The sequence below is a fragment of the Strongylocentrotus purpuratus genome, unplaced genomic scaffold, assembly GCF_000002235.5.
Source record: "Strongylocentrotus purpuratus isolate Spur 01 unplaced genomic scaffold, Spur_5.0 spur5_scaffold_15, whole genome shotgun sequence".
Taxonomy (NCBI): domain Eukaryota; kingdom Metazoa; phylum Echinodermata; class Echinoidea; order Camarodonta; family Strongylocentrotidae; genus Strongylocentrotus; species Strongylocentrotus purpuratus.
In genome coordinates this window covers 12,218,763-12,241,199 of record NW_022145600.1, presented here as the reverse complement: position 1 = coordinate 12,241,199, position 22,437 = coordinate 12,218,763, and the positions used below count along the sequence as shown (strand labels likewise).

Genomic DNA, 22,437 nt, shown 5'->3' with positions numbered 1-22,437 from the left:
TTAATTTATATATATATATATATATATATATATATATATGCGTGTTCCAGCTTTTAATTCTTATGAATAATTTCACCCCTACAATTGTGATGAAATGTTAGGCAAGCTTATATAGTGCTTGTTTTAATCCAAAGAAGAATCGGAACGGAAGCACGACACATATTATCCAATGAAACGGGGGGGGGGGGGGGGGGGGCAAAATGCTCCGAGACATATGCCTCAATTTGAATCATTAAGTAAAGGAGAGAGAGAGAGAGAGAGAGAGAGAGGGAAGCGGGGGGGGGGGGGAGAAGGAGCGATCGAACACACGGGGCAAGCCAGGATGTCAGCCCCCCCCCTTGAGCCAAAAAAGTGCTTCCTTCCCTCACATACGCAGCCTGCAAGCATGACATTTCAAGCACACTCAATAGTCGTGACGACCATGGGTGGTGGAGCGCCTCTATAAAGTGTGGGGGCGGGGCACCAAGAAAAAATGGGCACTTTCTGGAAAAAGGGGAACCTACATAGGACAATTTATAATGCTCAAACATTGGTACACCCCTGTACATTGTGATTAAACATTATCAGTTTTCAGTTTTCAGTATTGCAATATTTAATTATTCTCTCTCTACATGCATAGTCTAAGATTATGCTTTAACGAATGACTTTACAGTGTGGGTGCAATGGTATGAATATTCATTTGCGAGCGAGCGAAGCGACTACCGATACATTTTAAGATTTGGGCGGTCTCATCGCAACTTATAAAGAGGAAAAAGCAACCCTGCTCGGATTCTATAAGCACATTCTCTTCATGAAAGACTGATTTGACATAACTATAAATGAGAGCGAGCAAGCATGCAAGCTTTGGGGGAAGTTTGAGAAAAGTTGCTCTTAGTCAGTGGCGGATCCAGGGGGGGGGGGGGGCACAGGGGGCACGTGCCCCCCGGCCAAAAAAAATATGTTAAAATCAGCCCTAAATTCGCCCAAAATATACCGAAAAAAAGGGGCGTGCCCCCCCCGGCTAAACATTGCCAATGGCTGACCTAAAAAGGTGACCTTACCCCCCCCCCCCTCCAACGAAGCAAAATGTCAAATTAAAAAATTTCGTGACCCCCCCCCCCCCCAAAAAAAGTGTCCTCTTACCCCCCCCCCCCCCCCCCCCCCCCCCCCCCCCCCGCTTATTCAGCGGCCGACTAAGTCGTTGCAATTTTTTAAAAAAAGTGTCCGCTTACCCCCCCCCCTGCCCCTCCAACGAAGCAAAATGTCAAATTAAAAAATTTCGTGACCCCCCCCCCAAAAAAAAAAGTGTCCTCTTACCCCCCCCCCCCCCCCCCCCCCCCCGTTATTCAGCGGCCGACTAAGTCGTTGCAATTTTTTAAAAAAAGTGTCCGCTTACCCCCCCCCCCTGCCCCTCCAACGAAGCAAAATGTCAAATTAAAAAATTTCGTGACCCCCCCCCCAAAAAAAAAAGTGTCCTCTTACCCCCCCCCCCCCCCCCCCCCCCCCCGCTTATTCAGCGGCCGGCTAAGTCGTTGCGATTTTTTTGGGACTAAAATTTATTTTTAAAAAGTGTCCGCTTACCCCCCCCCCCCATGTTCTCTTTCCCACACGGTGCCCCCCCGTGTGTGCCCCCCGGTAAGAAATTCCTGGATCCGTGCCTGTTAGTCTCTTTAATCTATGTGCACATGATATGGAGAAATGAAAGGGGATATACTTATCAGAAGGGAAAGGACACTTCATGTTAGAAAAGAAAAAGGAGTACCTACGTGTCGACAGATTTGATGATAGGGGCAATTAGTCATGGGTGAAGGGGGCACTAATTATCAGAGGTGGTAAGGGGGCACTGAAAAGAATGTGGAACGGGCACCTAAGTTAGAAAAAGAAATGGGTTCTTATCTGAATTAAAATGCGGCAATTTTTTTTGCAAAAAAAGAGGCAAATTTCTGCGTACTTGAAAAAGCTTCTGCATGAATGCCGCGTTAAACCGCATCCAGACTGCCGCGCCTGTTAATTAATTATTTTCTCGCTGGTTTCCGAAACGATTAGAAACTGCGGGAAACAAAGGTCTAGCGCGTATACCTTTTAGTTGTGAGATACTAAAATGTGAAGCATACTATACTTTACATCATCACTTATCAAAAAATAAAGAAGAAACAACAAGAAAAAAGACGCGTCATACGATCGCTAAAACTTGCAAAATTGGCTACGCGTAGTTGTTGCCTGTCTTTGGCAGTTTTCAGAATTGGTCGCTAGTTATGACACCCGGCTTACACGTACATATGGACACGTAGTCGTAGCTACGGAAGCAATATGTTGTCGAAAAACCAGTCATAAAACTGTTTGCTCAGACGAGAAGTATCAAAACGACGGAATCTTTATGGACCGGTAGTCTTCTGAAGTCCTCTTAATGTTGGTCGTATTCTAGTGTTTAAATGGCTAGGTAAGTGAACTATCTTAGGCAGGGCGGCTGCGGCTGTGCCCTTTTTTTTGCGTGCCCGATCGACGTGTCAGGTCACCCGGCACTCCTCCGATCAATTCTGTCCAATACCCTGGATATGCAGCGCGCAGCGCAACTCCGAATTCGGCAGTCTTCTTATTTTAGTTTTTTAATTTTTTTTATAGGTAACTCACTAGACTACTGTTCAACCAAAAAATATTATAACATGAAACTTATGCGAGTCATTATTAATATCAGACATTTTATACATTTATAGAGCTAATCAACACTCGATCGATGCCTTTTCAATTTCACATTCAACTTAGACTAGTTTCAGTTTTATTTATTCATTCAATCTGTCACATAGGTCTAGATCTAATAGATCTACTACAGTTGGTACAAGTAACGTGTAGTTTTGTTATGCCTATGTCTATGTCATGGAGTGTGAAGGAGGAAATAATTTGTATTGAGGCACTTCAGCTTCACAAAGACTTAGAATCTAGATCTATGCATACAAATACAATTTTGTTACTTTACAAAAATGGCCTAGACCCTATTGTGAATTGTGATTCAAATATCTAGAGTAAAGGAGGGGGTTTTCGGCCACTTAAGACAAAATCCTATTTTTTGGACCCTTTACTTCCTATTTATTATCATTTCTTCTTCAAATCATGAAGCAAATATTATTATTATTTAAACAAAAAAAAGAATCCCAGAAAAAAATCACGAATTGCCATGACAATATTCATTTCAATTTTCACTGTTTCGAAGTCAGTTATCGGCATAGCGAACCAGTTTTCGGCCGCATGTACAAAGTCAATAGGAAGCGCGCGCGCGCGCGCGCTGTGCGTCTCCACGCTTCTTCTTCTTCTTCTTCTTCTTCGCTATAAGTACAGGCCACCGTCGGGTGTATTCTCGTACTGATTGTAGGTGCTGTGCAGGTGTATGTAGTGTCTCAATAAAAGGTCTACAATGAGCTATGTGCAGTTAAAAAGACATCCGTAGCTTAACGGAGCTGGATCTTGAGTACCTCTCTCTTAAAGCTTAGCAGAGAGGTACAGGTGACGGCGGCCTGCGGTAGTGAGTTCCAGAGCCTGGTGGCATCTGGAAAGAAGCTCCTTTGAAGAACTTGTGTCCGAGAATATGGCACTTGGAGTTTCTGGTCGTGACCTCTTAGCAAAGCAGGTAGTGATGGAGTCAGAACTGTCTGGGGGATGGATATCAGCGAGTTCTTGATACAGAACATCATCGCTACCTTCGCTTGGGCTCTCCTTTCTTGCAGAGATGGCCAGTGTAGTTGGTCGAGCATGGCTGTGACACTGCTTGTTCTGCGATGTTCATTGCAAACAAAGCGTGCATATCTTCTCTGGATCATCTCTAGCTTCGTGGTATTGGCTTGGGTAAAGGGATCCCAGATGATGCTTCCATATTCTATGACCGGTCTAAGTAGGGTGAGGTAGCAGAGTACTTTGACTTTTCGTGGGCATGATCTGATGTTCCTCTGGAGGAAGGCTCGGGTGGAATTAGCCTTCCTTGTTACTTGGTCGATGTGGTAGTTCCAACTCAGCTTCTTGTGCAGATGAATTCCAAGATATTTCGCTGTATCTGCATGCTCCAGAGTTTGTCCATGAATGATGTAGGGTTTGATGATAGGCTTGCGTTTGTTTGACACATGGAGAACCTGGCATTTCTTCGGGTTGAACTCCATTAGCCAGTCGGTTTCCCATTGCTCCAGTGAGTTGATGTCTTCCTGGAGTTGTGCACTGTCAGCTTCTGACCCGATGCTGCGATAAACTAGGCAGTCATCTGCAAAGAGTCTAACAGTGGTGTCAGGAGACAGGTACTCTGGTAGGTCGTTAATGAACAGCAGGAATAACATTGGACCGATGACGCTACCTTGCGGAACTCCAGATGTCACTTGGGTCTTGGTAGAGACGGTTCCTTCAAGGATTACCTGCTGCATACGATCACGAAGAAAGTCAGCTATCCATGCATGGGTACAATTACGTATGCCGTAGAAGTTCAGTTTGTGAAGAAGCCTACCATGTGGCACCTTGTCAAAAGCCTTGGCAAAATCTAGGAGGATGACATCAAGTTGTTCCCTGTTATCTATGCCCCTGGCAAGATCTTGGATGGCAAGATCTTGGATGGCAAGAGTAAGCTGCGAGACACAAGATCGCTTTTTACGGAATCCGTGTTGGGCATCAGAGAGTATGTCATGGTCTTCAAGATGGTCCATGATGTTACTGTGGCCTATGTGTTCCAAGACTTTACATGCTATTGATGTTAGTGAGATTGATCGGTAGTTTTCATAGTACTGATCCATAGTACTAGCGGGCGGAGCAGGTATCCCACGCCGGAGCTCCCCGGAGCTCGCCAGGTCGAAAAATAGTACTGTGGTGATCGGATATTGGAATCTGAATTAGACAGAGATATCGTGTGTGCGTTGCGGTGTCCGGCTGCATTGATTTAATACATGCGGTAAGACACTTTTGAGCTTGCGACTAGCACAAAATCGGGCTCTTAATCTGAAAAATACTTGAAATAAAGCTCATTTTATGGTACCCATATTTCTTACAGACACGCGTAAGATACTTGATTTTTCAGATTTGGGTAGCGGGACCGCCGATTACATCGCTAAAATGTGATATTTTAGGATATATTTTTCATTACAAATGTGGTTCTTCAGTGACTCTGGCATGGTATGGTATGTGTGGGATATGTGATATGCTATTATGCGATGTATTTTAAAGGGATTTTACCATGCATCCAACCAATCGGCCGAAAACTGAAGCTGGTCGATTACCCCCTCCTTTACTCTATGCGGTATGAATCTTTATCGAATCTGAAGCACTCACAAAATTGAAGAACGTTTCATGTATGCAAAAGTTTATGAATGAAACATGAAAAGTTTTTTTCTTCAACTTAGTGTATAAATCTTGTATAATCTGTAATTTTCATTCTCTTGTTCATTTCATTAATCATTCTCTTCCTTATTTTAATTTTTCCTTCCTTTCAGGTGTCCGTTATATCTCCCTCTGCCTGCATTCTGGCACATTAGCTTCCGACTGACCCATCTGAGGCGGCAGACAGCATGTGTCGCCCTCCTAGTCACATGTCTCCTCATCCTGTGTATCTATGTCTATGAGACGAGCTCATATGGCCCATCCAGCAGAGGAGACAGGGACTACGAGAACTACGTCCAGAAGTATGTGCACGTGGAGGCAACCAATACAGAGGATCCCAATCTTTACTATGGGGTTGTGGTTGATGCTGGCTCGAGTGGGACCAGGGTGTTCGTCTACTTCTGGCCCAGTCACACGGGCAAGAATAATGAGCTGCTGCAGATACATCAGATGAGGGATCCTAATAGACAGCCAGTGGTCAAGAAAATTAAACCAGGTACTGATCTTTCTCTGTAAAAAAAAAAGAAACTTTAAAGGCATCCTTTAACAATGTTAAATCTGAGAAGTATTGCCCTACGAGTCATCAGTGTCTGTGATTTGGCGTAATATTGAAGCAAAAAAAAAGTAAAAATCTTTGAGTGACCAGTTTTACCATACTCATTTCCCCAATAGCCTGTAGTATTATAAAAAACGTTAGGAAAACTAAAAATGAAATTTTGATTTCCAGTCATAAATATCTTGATAATCAGACAGGTGATCGGCTTGTAAAAGTCACAGGGTTCCTGACTGACCTAAAGGTTTCTAATTATCATTGCTGCATAATAATAATAATAATAATAATAGCCTAATAGTCCACTCAAAATTTTATTAAACCGAAACGGAAATTCTTTTTGCCCAATTGATCGTGAGCCCGGCAGCCACTTTACCTTTACCTTTACCCGAGATTCTGGAAGAATGCTGTGTTCTCAGCAGTCGGGCTTCCAGTTCAATTTCATTTTCTTCCTTCTCGTTGGGTGTCTTCTTGGTAAGTGTCTGGCTCACTGAGCAGCGCCAGATCGACGTTGCTCTATCCCTTATTGTTGAACGCCAAACAAGGTAGCAACAACTCCCATCTTTTAACGTCTTTTGGTATGACGCGGCCGGGGTTCGAACCCACGACCTCCCGGTTGTGAGGCGGACGCTCTACTGACTGAGCCAACACTCCGGTACTTTTTTTTTTTTTCTGTCATGTGCTAAATCCAGGATTTTGTTTCAGAATCTGAGACAAAGTTACCCAATCACTTTAGCAGAGCAGCCAACCATTCCGTTTTTGCCGGAATGACTCTGTTTTTTCCTCCAAATTACGGGTTTTTTTTTTTTTTTTTTTTTTTTTTAACATACCACGCATCAAACAACTGCCCTAAAATGTTGATTTGATCACAAATTCAATAGTAAACTAAGTTTAAAACATACTTGAAGAGACAAATATTATCAAAAAGAATGAAATAACAGTACTGATAATACCAAAATTAAAAAAAACCTGCTTGTATGGAAAAAAAAGAGCATAAGGAATGGACATTTCTGCATTGGAAGTGTGTCGCGCATGGTTGTAAGTTTCGCTTTAATGAATTCCTTCAATCAATCGCAAGCTTGCAGTCTCCTATCTCTTACATACATAGTTGCAATTAATATCCATCGCAAATAACTTGCCATTTATATCAACTCTTATCTGAGAATAGTGTATAGGTAGCAGTCTATATTTTTTGCCTGCGATGGTACATGTCTATAAGCTTGAGTACGTCATTGAAAAAATATACTCCCTGCTTCTATTCTTTTTGCATTAGGTTTGGCAGAACTAGCCAGCACCCCATCTGAAGCAAGCATCTACATGAAACCATTGCTAAACTTTGCTGTCAATCACATCCCAGAATCCAAGATACCAGAGACACCACTCTACATCCTCGCTACTGCTGGTATGCGCATGTTGCCCGAAAGGTATGTTTGAGACCAAGTTTGTATGCTATCCAGATAAGTTTCTCTGTGTTGTTTTGCGGTGTTTGTACAGTTCTTGTATTTCTCAATGAAAACGTACAAAAACCCAGAAAAATAAAGATTTTAAGATCTGACTCAGTTACCGATAAGCCAATGATCTTTCCTAATACTGATATGAAATGCATAGAGGAACTACATTTTACAACAGTATATCAGTAAAAGCGTAGGCAAACAAAATGATGATTTAGAAAATGGATGAGTTTAAGTGATGATGGAAATGAGGTTATTACAGAAACAAACAAAATGCACACTGAATGTTTATTAATACAAATACCCGATAATAAGAAGTGACAATCGATTTGGTAAAAATGTATTTAATAAATGTTTAATGACCATAAAGAATGGATATGATTTCCTGCAAATATGATCAGTTTGTCAACATTTTGCCTGCTCAAATTATCCATAGAGCATGCAAAAACATTTAAGAAGTAACTAACACCAGTCTCTCTTAAAAACGCAATTTCAAATTTGAACTAACCTTTGAAGGTTAGCTCTTGATTGAGTTGTAGAATATCATTATACATACCATTTCATTTACACAACTCAAGTTTCAATTTAAACTTTTGAAGGCTAGCTCCTGATTGAGTAGTAGCATATTATTTGTATGTATCATTTGAACGAATCAAGCAACAATTGGCTCTTAAATGAATGATTAATTCTGAATGATTAATTCAAACTCCAATCGCAGTCAACTTCACGTGAGATAGGATCATAACATATTTTCTTTATTGATAGTTAGTGTCATGTTCCTCACAGCTTCTGAAGAAATGTTGACATTCTCAGGACATTTTAGTAAGCTATGAGGTAGAGTAATTCATTGACAAAAAGAATACACATTCATCTTTGTTGGGTGTGTATACTCCGTCGAAAGAACATTTGAAATATTAACTGAAGGAAGAGACTTTCAACAGTATTTCATTCCTTTTTTGGAGGGGGGGGGGGTTTGTTACTTTCACAGAATTCTCTTCTGTAAAGGAAGTAATTTGTAGTATACTTTTCGTTCCCTTGGTCTATGGCTATCCATTCTCAGAGAAGAGTGGTCTATCGGAAACAGTGATAAGCAATATTAATCTGTACCCTTCACCATGTCTCTCCATCCATTCACAGTCAATCTCAGGCGATCCTGGATGACCTCAAGAAGGACATCCCGCTGGAGTATGGCTTCCTGTTCCCCGAGAAGAATGTTGAAGTGATCAGCGGGAAGCAAGAGGGTGTCTACGCCTGGATCGGGATCAACTACGTCCTGGGACGATTTGATCATAGCAATAATGGTAAGACAGCATTCCATTTCATTAAAAGTTTTGTAAACTAATCTATATTTTGTCAGCATAACCCCTAGGTCTTTGCTATGCTTGTGTATTTTATTTAGACTTTTAGATACCGTTTCACGGTACATCTTCTCAAAAGTTATTATCACTATTGTTGTTGTTGTTATTATTATTCTTCAGCATTTCAAAGTTGCAATACAAAGATGACTTGAGATAGATTGAAGTAATGAGAACACACACACACTATTTAATGGTGTTCTATATGGAAAAATGAGCTGCAAGACATTGAAAGAAAAAATTACAACATATTAAAAAAAATAAAAAAATTCATCTTTAGGAAGGTACAGAAGGTCGAAAGTAGTTTGATTAAATATGAACACAAGTCTAACTTGGAGGCTTCCACATTCAGTGTGTCAGGCCCTCAACAACATAGACTTCGAAAAGTCAGTCTATCATTCCATAACTCCAATATATTAAAACTATTATTATATATGTTCTCTTTCAGATGAGCCTGTTGTGGAGGTGGAGCTACCCGGAGCCGAGACGTCTCCTCAGACGGTCTCTAGGAAGAGAACCGTTGGAGTCCTGGACATGGGCGGAGGATCAGCTCAGATTGCATATGAAGTCCCCCAGTCTGTAAGCTTCAATCTCGCTAGTCCACAGGTGTTTATTGTTTGCACTAAAAACGTGACTCAGTGCGGCTCCCGTCTTGAAAATTTTTCTTCTAATCGGCTGATTTAGCCAATTTTTTTCTCCATTTCCCATTTGTCTCTTTTAGTTTTATGGCAAAGAAAGAATTAAACAAAATTGATGTTAACAAGGAAATATATATACTTTAAAGAATAATCTACAATAACCCCCTCCCCCCAAAAAAAAAATTAAAAGGAATTAAAAAGCAGGAAAGAAAAGGATGTTGTCCCTTTGAACTCCACAGACTTCAGAGGGTGCAGAATGCTTGTTTTAAAGTGTTAAAAAGCTTTAATCTTTATTAAGTGTGCTTTATTTTGTATTTAATTTGCTATCTGTGTAAAGTGTGCCCCATAGTGCAAGTGTTTAGCTTTGTGTCTACTATTCCTAGTAAACATTAATCATGTACTACCTTGTATCATGGATAGGACCCAGTGCCATTTTCTCTACATACATGCCTTTACTTTCTGAGCATGTTAATCCATTGCCTACTGGAATCGGTTGGCCCCTATATTAAGTCTATGGCAATGGAAGATTTCAGTTGTCAGCGGTTTAAAGAGAACCAAGATATTTAAAGCCTATCTGCACTAGTTGAGCTAGGAGGGATTACACCTTCCTGCGTGGTCACTGACAGGTGGTTATCTCATCGAATTGGCTCTCAATTTACATAAGAAAAAGGGGATCATGGGGGACCAACGGGTACCGCTTAGGCATAAAAAGGGCCCAAATAGCTACAAAGTAGTGAAGTCCTGCTTGAAAAGAAAACAGAGTCTTTTCTAGAACTGAAAGTTTGCATTTCGTAGATGTACCACTATATATTGCACATATTGTACATACATATCCATCGTGTAATATTATCTGTCTGTGATTTATATTCGTTTTCATTTGTCATATTCCATATGGATACCTACCCTATATTTAGCGCTAAACTTTTGTCTGCTTTTTGCATTATTGTTTTGTATAGATGATGATTCTACTTTTAAAGGCAGTGTTGTTGATATGAACAGGTTTCTAATCGTCTTAAAGTTATTATAAATGAAGAAAAAAAAGAACTGTTCCCAACTTCCCAAGCCATAAAGACGTTCATAATAATTGCTTACAGTTTAGAAAGTTGGAAAGTTGTTATTTGTTTTAATTCAGTCCACCAAAGTGAATTCATACAGCATCATGCATGAATCTTAGAAATGTTTTGTCTGTAAAATCCAGTCAGATATTTTGAAAGGTTTCTGCAAAAAATGAAATTGCTAAAATATTTTGGCCAAATTCACAATTGTTATGCTTTTTCCTGCACATTCATAGCCAGTTAAACAAAACCAAACGCCTCTATATACTTTTGACAACCATTTTGCTATAAACTATCTATTACCACCTGTCTACAAAGACCACATGTTTTGTTTCCCTTGAAAATGGCTTCACATTGAAACATGTACTAAAGGAACCTGTCTACAAAGACCACCTGTCTACAAAGGCCAATTTTTGTGTTTCCCCTGGGGGGGTCGCTATAGACAGGTCTGACTGTATTTTGAAAAAGTCTATATTCTATTTAACCAAATTGTTAATTTGAGGCTGATTTGTTTTCCCTTCTAATAACAGGAGGTAGCAGCAAAGGAATTGATGGCTGAATTTAATCTTGGCTGTGACCAGCATGAATCCGATCATGTCTACCGGGTCTATGTCACTACTTTCTTGGGCTATGGAGGTAACGCAGCCAGGTCTCGGTATGAAGGTCTTCTCATCAATTCAACTCTAAGCAATAAAGATGAGAGGTGAGCACCAGCATCAGTTCATTTGCCATTTATTTGTTATTATTATTATTATTTATTCGACCATTCATATATAAAAAGCACAAATACAATACAGTATAGCAAGAGACAAGTACATAATAAGGATTAACAAAGAGATAAGGGAGCAGCAAGTGGGTCAGGGTGCACAAAAGTGAAGTTCATCACTGTTGCCCGGAGGCATGTGCCCACAGCAGGCTTAGAAAGATAAATAACTCTTAAAAAAGGGACAATTTTATGAATAAATAGAGGAAAGATTGGTAATAATTGTGGAGCTTCAGGAGTGTTGAATTTGATAGACATGAACGCTATTCAAGCACTATTATTATTGTTATTTATCAGAAATATACACCAGTCAACCAAGATTTATCTTTCTTCCTTGTTTGAAGAAAGAGATCTAGGTGCATGTATATATCTTGTCTTTAGTGAATCAAATCAAAAACTTTAATGTGCCAGATGATTGAATTTATGATTGATTTGAGGAAAAGATGGGTGATCAGAAATATACACTGGTCAACCAATATTTACTTCTTCCTTGTTTAATGGATAAAGAGACCTACCTAGGTACATGTAATCCAAGGCTTTGATGTGCAAGACGATTGTACAGTTGATGGCCCTACCAGAGCATAGAACAATGCCTAAATATCAAGTGGACTTAAACTTGTAACTAGTTTCTCAAAAGACACGCTTGATCCTATATTTGTTATCTTTACCTCAAAGGAAACAAACTGAGAAGTTATTGTCATTTCTACTCTCCCTAACAATGCTTTTCAGTACCAAAAATCATGATAATTAACATACCGTATATAACAATTTTTATAACAAGGCTATGATGATGGTGTTAATGAAGATAAAATGGTGGCGTTGATAGTGATGGTGGTTGATGATTATGGTGATGATGATGATGATAGTTATAACAATAATGATATTCACTATTGAACATTTTTCATTGCAGTAAATCTACCATTGGGCTCAGCCCCTCCTCTCCGTTCCTGGACCCCTGTCTACCCTCCTCAATGACGGATCAGATCGTCCGCGGGGGCAAGACCTATCACTTTAAAGGGACGGGGGACTACGTGGCCTGCAAGGAAGTCATGGTACCCGTCCTGGGCTCCAACAAGCAGTGCCAGAAGGAACCGTGTTCCCTTGGAGGGGTGTATCAAGCCAATATTAACTTTGATAACTCAGAGTTCTACGGGTTTTCAGAGTATTGGTACTGCATGGAGGATGTTCTGAGGATGGGCGGGGTCTACGAGTACAACCAATTTGAAAATGCAGCAAAAGTAAGTGGGCGTCGACAGAGCTTGTGGAATGATTTGTTGGTGTAACGTATCTCGGGATAAAATCAGGAGAGTATTGTTTAGAGGTACTACTAGTAGGATGGTTGAATGAAGAGAATATGTAGAGTAGTGATTAAATAACTGAATGAACAGTAGGTGAAATGTTGGTTTCAATTGCGTGGAAGGAATCATATTCAACTTGTTTAATTGTGATAAGAATATTAGTGGCATGAGACATGGACTTGCTAGAAAGATAATGAAGTAATGATCTCTATGATAATTGAATGATTAACGACATCTGCAGACTATTGAATGAATAAATGAATAACTGTTATATTTGGAATAGAGGAATAGTTAGTCTTAGAAATAGTACAGGAATGATTTGATGAATAATAAATGAAGTAGTGGAGTTGAAAAAGCTGAGAGTCAAGAACAATTTAAGACTTCTTGAGATTTCTTATTTTTCTGCCTGTTGACAATTCATAGACCCATACATGTACCGTAGTAAATATTTCATTTAATGGTTTTTCTTTCTTTCTGTTTCTCTCTCCTGCAGAAATTTTGTGCCACAAGGTGGACATTATTACAAGAACATCATGAAAAAGGTCTTTATAGCAAAGCTGATGAACATAGATTAAAGTGAGTCAAACTTGATTCTGCTACCTGCATCTTATCTTTATGTTACTTTTGCGAATGGTCATGGGGGATATTTCACAAAGACTAAAAATGGCTTTAAGTTGGACTTAACTATGGCAGGCCATTCATGCCACTGTTAGCTCTCACCGTTTACTGGCAATGGTCTCTCAAGGGACGTACATATCATGGTCACAAATCTACAGAATTTATATCTTTTGATAATTCATTATTGAAGGAAAAAATATTATCTAAAGATCATAATGGTGAGAGCACACAGTGGCATGAACAGCCTGCCATATTTAAGTCCAACTTAGAGTTAATCTTAGTCTTTGTGAAACACCCCCCCCCCCAGATAAGATGAGGAGGCGCGATGGCTCAGTGGTAGAGCAGTAACCGGGAGGTCCCTGGTTTGATTGAATTCAAGTCATGCGCTCATGCCCTTTGAAAAGGCATTAAAGGTATTACAAAAATTTGGTAAATTTTGAAAAATGGGTGGATAATGATTCTTTACAATTTTGATATATTTGGATGCCCCTGTGGATGTATTAAATGCACTAGAAATTTTAGTCCCTAAAACACTTCTCCTTTCGAGAAAAATTGAATATAAACATTTACCGGTGCTCCCGGTAAATTTTGATAAATTTCAAATAGCTCCTACGGCCGTACAATGGTAGCTGCGACTATGGAAATCTCAGAATATGTAGTTGTGATATATAATTTCAAAACGGGAATATCTAATTGGTCGTTTAGTCGAGATACATTGTTTTATAGCTTAATTAATATCTTGACCTTGAGAGGGAGCTATACAACATAAAGTGTTTATTAATTACAATTTCATAAATGTAGAGTCGATTTCGACCTCGACAACGATCACTGAATATTGTAGGATCGCATATGCTTCCAGTATGTTCATTTGAACCAAATTCATGACCCCATACCAAAACTTTGTATTACCTTTAATCCTCAATACAGCCTTCTTTCCCCTGGTTGTTGAGTTACAAGCATATACATGCTTTCTTAGCAGTTGGGTAAAACAATCATTACCAAATATCATTATAAACACTACAATAAATTTTTCTGTTCACAAAGTTTCCAGCTGTAAAAATGGCTCTTGTTAATGAAATGCATAAATTTCTGGTTTTAAAGTATTGAGCAGATCTACAAAATAACATATTAATTATTCAATGTATGTCATAACAAATATTTTGGGATATACAATACAATACTTTTTTTATTTGAAATAATGTTAAGTGTATTTTGTAAATGTACAACTGTACTGTCCATGCTAAATGTGGTAAGAGACAAAGAGATTACAGAGTTCAGTTACTATTTTAAGTGCATTGTTGACAAATGACTTGCAAGAAGGATAACAAATTTAGTGCCACTTTAGATCTGTTCAATGTCCTGTATTTGGAAAGATATGAAATGGAAATTTCATACTGTCCATATATATATATATATATATATATATATATATATATATATATATTTTATTTAAAAAAATTCTTTTCTTTTCTATGATAACCTTTTATTGATTTTGTAATGATGGGCATTTTAATTTCAAACCTTTTCTTTTTTCATTTCATTTGACAGATATCAATGCTTTAAATCAGCTTGGATAACAACAGTACTTCATAAAGGGTTCAAATTTCCAAAAGATTACCATTATTTACGTTCTGCCAGCCTTATACATGATAAAGAGGTCCAGTGGACATTAGGTGCAATACTGTATAGAACAAGATTTTTACCTTTAAGGTGAGTATTGATTTGTTAGAACTATAGAGCTGTGGTTAAGAAAGGAAGTTCTTTTCATGATGATTACATTATCTCCTTTCTGCTCCTGTACAGTGATCAATATTAAGTACATGAACAAAAGATACAAACAATTAATTAACTTTATTTGAAGCCATTTTTCATGTTGCAATGTAGAATTGCTTTAAAACTAGAATATTTTGTTTCTTACATTTAAGTATTGAAATAGTCAAATTGACAACATATTATTTGCAAAATAATTATTTCCTCATATTTATTTTTTCTTTGCTTTTCTAAAAGAAAACATATCTATGCTTATACATGTGAGGTATTTTGACATGAGAATTTGTCAATAAGTAACACAAATATCAGTATTTTTAACTTGAATAAAAGCAGATTCTTTTATGTGAAGACAGATGTGCTTTGTTGATCATCTTTAAACTTGCATATCCATAATCGGCTCAGGAATGGGCTTGTATACTATGTTTCTCATGTGTTTTATAGCACTTATAGAAAAATACAGTACTGTGTATTTGGATATAATTGAGCAAAATTTGACAGTAATTTTCACACCTTTACCCAACGCCCTTTGTCTCCAATTAATTAGCCTCTTAGGACATTGCCCACCCATATAGCTTTGACATAAGGCCTGTCCTCATCAGCTTCAGTTTGCCAAATAACCCACTATTTTCAGACTCCGGATAATATCCGGAGTCTTCACCAGACCAAAACGTCACTAATTAGCAGGCTATTTCCGAAATAGCGGGATATTTTGGAAACAAGACCAAGATTTCTCTGGATAATTTCTCGACCAAATAGCATGTTATTTGGTAAACTCGAGCTGATAAAGAAGGCCTTTTGATAATCACCAACTATAAAATCAACCACCTGTAAAATTGAAATTACTACTAGCATAATTGCCTGCCTATATGACGTTCCCCTGGACAACTCCATGTACCATGCAGACAGTTGCTATACCGGTACATATAATTACCTCCTTGATATCAACGACCTGAACATGAACAAATATAATGGGCTTGATTACCTGCTCATATTACTTCCACTTGAACGATTTCTATCCAGACAATGACACCTTGACAAATATTGTAATTAATCACAAACCAGGTGAGGTGTAGTTATTTGTCCCTTGCAGGTGATTACATTATGAATATGATTAGGTGTGTGAAGGATGGAGGGGGGGGGGGGAAGGGGAGATTACCTTAGGAATATGATTAGGTGTGTGAAGGATGGAGGAGGGGGGGGGGGGAGGGGAGATTACATTAGGAATATGATTAGGTGTGTGAAGGATGGAGGGGGGGAGGGGAGATTACATTAGGAATATGATTAGGTGTGTGAAGGATGGGGGGGGGGGGGGAAGGGAGATTACCTTAGGAATATGATTAGGTGTGTGAAGGATGGAGGGGGGAGGGGAGATTACATTAGAATATGATTAGGTGTGTGAAGGATGGAGGGGGTGGGGGAAGGGGAGATTACCTTAGGAATATGATAAGGTGTGTGAAGGATGGAGGAGGGGGGGGGGGAAAGATGAGATTACTGTAGGAATATGATTAGGTGTGTGAAGGATGGAGGAGAGGGGGGGGGGGGGAGGGGAGATTACATTAGGAGTATGATTAGGTGTGTGAAGGATGGAGGAGGGGGGGGGGGGGAGGGGAGATTACATTAGGAATATGATTAGGTGTGTGAAGGATGGAGGGGGTGGGGGGAAGGGGAGATTACCTTAGGAATATGATTAGGTGTGTGAAGGATAGAGGAGGGGGGGGGGAGGGGAGATTACCTTAGGTATATGATTAGGTATAAGTGCGTGTGAGGGATATGGGGGGGGGGAGATTACCTTAGGAATATGATTAGGTATGTGTGCATGTGAGGGATGGGGGAGGGGAGAGATTACCTTAGGAATATGATTAGGTATGTGTGCATGTGAGGGATTGAGGGGGGGGGGGGGCGGAAGGGATAGTGAAGAGGAATGAACTTATAGATGGGTAATTGATGAGGGAAGGGAGGGTCAGTTTGGTAGGCTGGCTGGTTGGCTAGGTCCTATGAAAGAAAATGAGATTCATCCATCAATCATCATCATCATCATCTAGTGCCATCCCTTCGGAAGGGGTTGGCGGCTATGCACCTCCATTGCTTTCTGTCATGTACCCTTGTTCTAACCTCTCCGTCGTTGAGACCAGTCCATTTCTTGACATCATCAAACCAAGTGATTAGTTGTCTACCCCTTTCTCATTTACCCTCTACCATGCATCAGTACCCATCCAAATGACATACTCATTTTTGATCCCCTGCAGAGAGATCCAGCAAGGTGCATTCCAGAAGTCCTACAAGCCTCCTTGGATCCGAGTGGCTGCCCCGTGGCTCTCAAACCAGTACGTCCTGGTCGTCTGCTTCCTGGTCGTCATCGCCTTCATCTTCATGTACTCCCGCTGGCTGGGCAGGATGAGGTCGACGTCGACCCCGGGGTTGACCAGGGTGCCCACCATGGCTTACTTCATGACGGAGGAAGGGCAGGTCCAGGACGGGGTCTATGACGGGGTCTATGAGATGGACGGTATCAATATGGGCTGAAGACCAAAACCCCTGAGAGGACATGCCCTTCAGTTCCTGGTGCGGTGGTGGATGTGTGAGTAGCCCAAGCAGAGTCGTTTGTGAAATCGTTTAGTGGAAGAGAGTTTTTAAGAGGACGATTGCAGCTAAGCAGAAAGGTTAAATGATTACTGTATTCATGCAAGAATATTATGGGAAGTGTGGTGAGAAGACAGAAGAGTCGTTGGACAGGATGTTAAACGGGCTGTAGCATGAAGAGACTACGTGTCTTTCCTGTGGCCTGACTCGGGGCCAATCGGGTACAATACGACTACAGACGACGCGACCGCAGTATTCACATGCGTGCAACATACACGAAACTGAAGCATGAGGAGAACTTTGGTCTGTTTCGCGCCCTTCGCGAAACCCTAGTGCGCAGTGACCCAGTTTATCAAGTCCATTCGTTTACGTGCAGTTTTCCAAAAGAATTTGTAGATAGCGTTAACCAGTATTTGCCATGCTACAGCCCCTTTAATAGAGATATCATGAAAAACTATTGTTGGATTACCTATCAGTGAAGAACATCAGGGTTATCATCAATATAGAGCATACTTGGTGCTTGTATCATGCAAGAGCAATAGACTGAGTAGGGAAAATGGACCAGGGATGAATTCTTGCTGATGAGGTTTATTTTTGTCCAACCTACCAGAAGGATTTCTCAGAGGCCCTCCTCCTTGGATGTCTACTAAAGGTCAGATTACTCGAGATTTGGACCAAGGTTAACAAATACCAGCACAGTATTCTGCAGGCCTGCTTAAACTCTTGAAAACTTCTGAACAACCCAATACCAACCGCAACCCAGATTCTGATCATAATGTGTCAAAAATAGATTGAGTTGTGGCAGCAGGTTATATCATTTGCTGTTGCAAGTTTGGTGCTTTACATCAAATCTTGATCAGGCTTTCAGCCAGGATTAGAGAATTGGGGGTCAAATTGAAAAAAATTGGCATCCAAAATCTCTAGAGCACCCATGTAGTGAAGCTGATTAAAGGAAATGTAGGGCACATCCCTCTAGAAATGGGTGTCTTTTGGATGCCCAGACACCATCCTGGCTGAAAACCTGCTCCAGATGTCTGTCTGCCTCAGTCCGCAGACACGATTTTCCACTTAAGTCTAGATTTCACTTAAAGCCCCACTGCACTACTTATAGCTAGTTGCGCCCTCTATATAGCAAACAATGGTTTATTGGTGACCATTGGTCCCCCATGATCCTCTTTTTCTTATGTTAATTGAGCGCTGATTTGATGGCCTGTCATTGACCATGCAGGGAGGTCTAATCCCTGCTAACCAAACTAGTGCGGCGGGGCTTTAATTCTAGAGAAGATTGGAATAAGTTCCAGAATAAAGTCAGAATTTGTGATGTGTCTACCCATACTGCTCATTCTGGCCTAATAAAGAAGGTTGGCTAAAGATGGATTTTGAATGATTGTTAACTGTTAACATAATATAAAAAGTCTTAAGGATTTCATAATGGTATATTGCAATTATCTCATGTTTTATGTTTCTGAATAATGCTAAAAAGTACAATTCAGTATTAATTGGTCTAAATAAAAAATATTTTATTGCAATAATGGGAATGATCTATAGGCAGGCTGAATCATGAATTTGTCTACTATGTAGATTGTAGCCCATAATGTGGATTGGGAAATACATGTAATTGCATAGGTCAAAATTGTGAATAAGATATAAACAAGACATAACGTCTTGTAGTGAAATAAATGATGAAAAGTTACAGGGAAATGAGAGAAATGGAAGAAAATGAGATTATGAAATAAAACATCCTGGGGACAAGGAGCAGCTATTAATGAAACAAGTGCATTCTTATAGGAAATTTAATCAGAACTTGTTGATGAGAGAGTGATTTATGATGATGTCTTGACATTAAGTGAATTATTTGCCTTTGAGCAATCTTCATGTGCTTCCAGTGATTGAAACGCAGGTTACATGTAGCTTGTGTCACAAGTACTACACAAGTATATTATGAGATACACCAAGCCAAGGGAGCTCTTGGACAAAATCATCAATCATGATTGATTATATAATAATAATATTGATAATACGAACAATTAATATAGCCCTTGTGACATAACAGTTTCAAAGCGCTGTACACAAATCAAGATTACTTCAAGAAAATCAATATTACTAACATAACTGAACAAATTAACATTACATTGTAAGCATGGTATGGTAACGGAGTCAAGTAAAATGACAAAAACTGAATCATTATAGATAATTAGAAAGAAAATGTGATAAACATGTAAGAACTAAATCTATTGGGATGAAAAGTACATTAATGGAATGGAGGGTATGGAATGAAAAATTGAGTCTGGAACCGTAAAGTCACATCAAATCTGTTATTTTACTTCATAATTTGTCTGATCTACACTCCAGTACGGCTATTAACTTTGTAAAATTTTAGATGTGGATTGCAATGCATCTTTGACTTGTCCTCTTGTATTCAAGTATTGGGAAAGACAGCCATGATAACACTCATATGGGTGATATTCTCGAAAGCGAATTAACTTTAGTCCATGGTTTAATCCACAGACTAAGTATGGAATGCCAAGTGTCCATATGAATATATATTTGAACAATTTAATATGTTCGTAAATTACCATAATAACATAATGATTTCATAGTTATATTGTTGTTTATTAATTATGTAATTACATTTTATTTTTATTTAGTGACAGATTAAATTATTCAAAAACATATTCAGATGGACACTTGGCATTCCATATTTAGTCGGTGGATTAACCATGGACTAAAGTTAGTCCGCTTTTGAGAATACCACCCATATTCTCCTTAGTACATGTGCTGTTTTTTATTTGGACAGCTGTGAGAGAGGAAGGAATAAAAAAGGGGATGGGAGGTAGTTCGCAAGGTGGGTATAAAGATAATCATGTAAACAAATTTGATAGAGATTACTTCTAAAGATTAAAGAGAAGATTGAGTTCTGGGAAGAAGTGAACAATTATTTGTGATCGTTATCATTGTATTATGCAAGTGTAGAAGAATATCAGATAAAAAAATGTTCCTTGAAAAGTATGGCTCTTCAAATGCCTTAATATTCTAAATATGGCATGATGTAACATCATAAAATCGGGACAGATTTTTAGGCCACATGTTTTGTGTCGTCCCATATACATCTTTCTGTGTACAGTGCTTGTAACTTTACCAAGACTGGGCCACATTTCTTATCGTTTTGATGATTCCATAACCTTGTAACCTTTTATGACCAGAAATCACCTTTATCTTTAATTATTTCATGGCCTCCCTATCTCTTATCCACACGGAAAGAGCCCGCCAAGGAATCGTGAAAATAATTCATAAGTATTCTAAGACGTTTTCTATGTCGCATGTGACGTTGAGCTTGTATGAAGCTGTGAGCCTATGAGTGTGTATTCTATTTGAACACTTGTAGGCCTATACCATAGCTGAACATAGCTCAATGTATCACCATCATATTCCATGTGCCCTGGGGGTGTTTCACAAAGATCCTAAGTTGAACTTATCTTAATTGATGGTATGGATTGGAATAAGTAATTAAAATGATCATGACTATTAATGAAAATCATCATACTAATGAGGCATAGGAATTTTCAGACAACTCAGAATACAGTAATGAAGTGAGAAAAAAAAGGATGTGCTCTTGTGAAATTGTGTTACCTCCCAGAATTTATGGATGCAAAAACATGAATCTTGCATATTTTCAATGAATTTTAAGTGGACACCTACATTAGAACTCATTAGATATGAATGATGAGGAGTACAAGAGTATGAAGTTAAGGCTTACCAAGTACATCTCATAATAATTTATTGGACAGTCAGTATTAGTTGGAATTCTAAGAATGTAATAGCTCATGATATCTAGACCATGTTGTTTATCATCACTTAATATAATTTTGTACTTGCTTTCTCAATCATTTTCTGTAATTCTTATTTGAGTAAGGTTTTGTAAGGACTTTTTGCTCTGGCTAACTTTCTCATATGGTAGATTTCACCATTTACTAAACGACCATGTAATTTTCAATTGTTTTTAAATTGTATGTGTTGCGGCATACTGGTGTACTATAGATGGTTTGTTGTTCAACGTGATAGAAGAAAGTAACACAACATCTGTAGTGATTTTTTAAAAGTATTCCTTTTCCATATTTTATTCAGCTCAAAATAAGTTCAAGAACGATTCTTTACTGTAAGATAAGTGCAATCTCGTAGTCAATAAGCCAAATTTCATGTGACATCTGTATCCATCCAACATCTTTTATGACATGCATTTGTGAAATTACATCAGTCGTAGATTTTCTGTTATGAAGAATGGATTTCGAGAAATCATGGTTTATTTAATTGTTAAAAAATCCTTGTATTTTGGCTTCAAAACAGTTTTTTCAGCTTTATTAAGACCCCCACAAAACCTGACCTTTATTTTTCTCAAACAGGGCTTCACACTAACTTTTTGAAAGGGCTCCATATTGAACTTTTTATGGTCTGTTTGTAGGCATGAGCCCTATGTGAAAATTTCACAATTTGGTGGGTCCGGGCTTGGAATTTATGCACCTATGTGTCCCGGTACTTGTTAGTGTTGAGCCCAGCAGAAAATCAAGTGTGGATCCTTTTACTTCTACCGTAAGTTGCTATGTGACTCTCTCAGTTTGAACATGTGAATTAGCATATGAATAAAGCATTCCAAGTTCCTATCTTTCTAATTGTTGTCTATATTCATGACAATATGTAAGTGATACATACACATTGTTTGTGTAAAGATAATTACCTTGTTATTCTTTTTCATTATTAGAGGCTTATTATGATAACTAATTCATTTCTTTCTTTCAAAGTGTAAGGCTATGTGCATTGAATATCTCTATCAAAATTATCTTTTAAAATCCAACTATAAATGAAATTGTTGATGACATATTTTGCATTGATATTCACATGTTTGACTGATTAATCAAATGTATGCATGTATACTTTAATAAAATATTTTTATAGATACATTCTAACTTGAATTATAACGTTTGTCTGTTTCATTTCTCATCTCATCTCTCATTGTTTCTCTCCACCTCTCTCTCTCTTTTC

The 22,437-nt window shown here is 38.8% G+C and overlaps 1 protein-coding gene across 2 annotated transcripts; it reads left to right on the top strand.

Moving 5' to 3' along the window:
* Positions 1–2,206: 2,206 nt before the first annotated feature.
* Positions 2,207–19,404, top strand: LOC580175 (ectonucleoside triphosphate diphosphohydrolase 4). 2 transcript variants are annotated; one of them, XM_011666720.2, is made up of 10 exons: positions 2,207–2,419; positions 5,436–5,818; positions 7,146–7,296; positions 8,461–8,624; positions 9,127–9,284; positions 10,902–11,074; positions 12,045–12,372; positions 12,926–13,008; positions 14,599–14,760; positions 17,067–19,404. In XM_011666720.2, exons 1-10 carry the CDS (start codon positions 2,412–2,414, stop codon positions 17,341–17,343), a joined length of 1,887 nt encoding a protein of 628 aa, XP_011665022.2. In that variant the 5' UTR covers positions 2,207–2,411; the 3' UTR covers positions 17,344–19,404. The 2 variants fall into 2 exon arrangements, with proteins under 2 accessions (XP_011665022.2, XP_785341.3); XM_780248.4 differs by having other exon boundaries at positions 2,208–2,419; positions 9,127–9,257.
* Positions 19,405–22,437: the final 3,033 nt, after the last annotated feature.

Excerpts from the sequence above, each read along its gene's own strand:
- LOC580175 (XM_011666720.2), top strand. Across the intron at positions 7,297-8,460 it reads ATGCGCATGTTGCCCGAAAG|TCAATCTCAGGCGATCCTGG; the intron begins GTATGTTTGAGA and ends ATCCATTCACAG. Across the intron at positions 11,075-12,044 it reads CTAAGCAATAAAGATGAGAG|TAAATCTACCATTGGGCTCA; the intron begins GTGAGCACCAGC and ends TTTTCATTGCAG.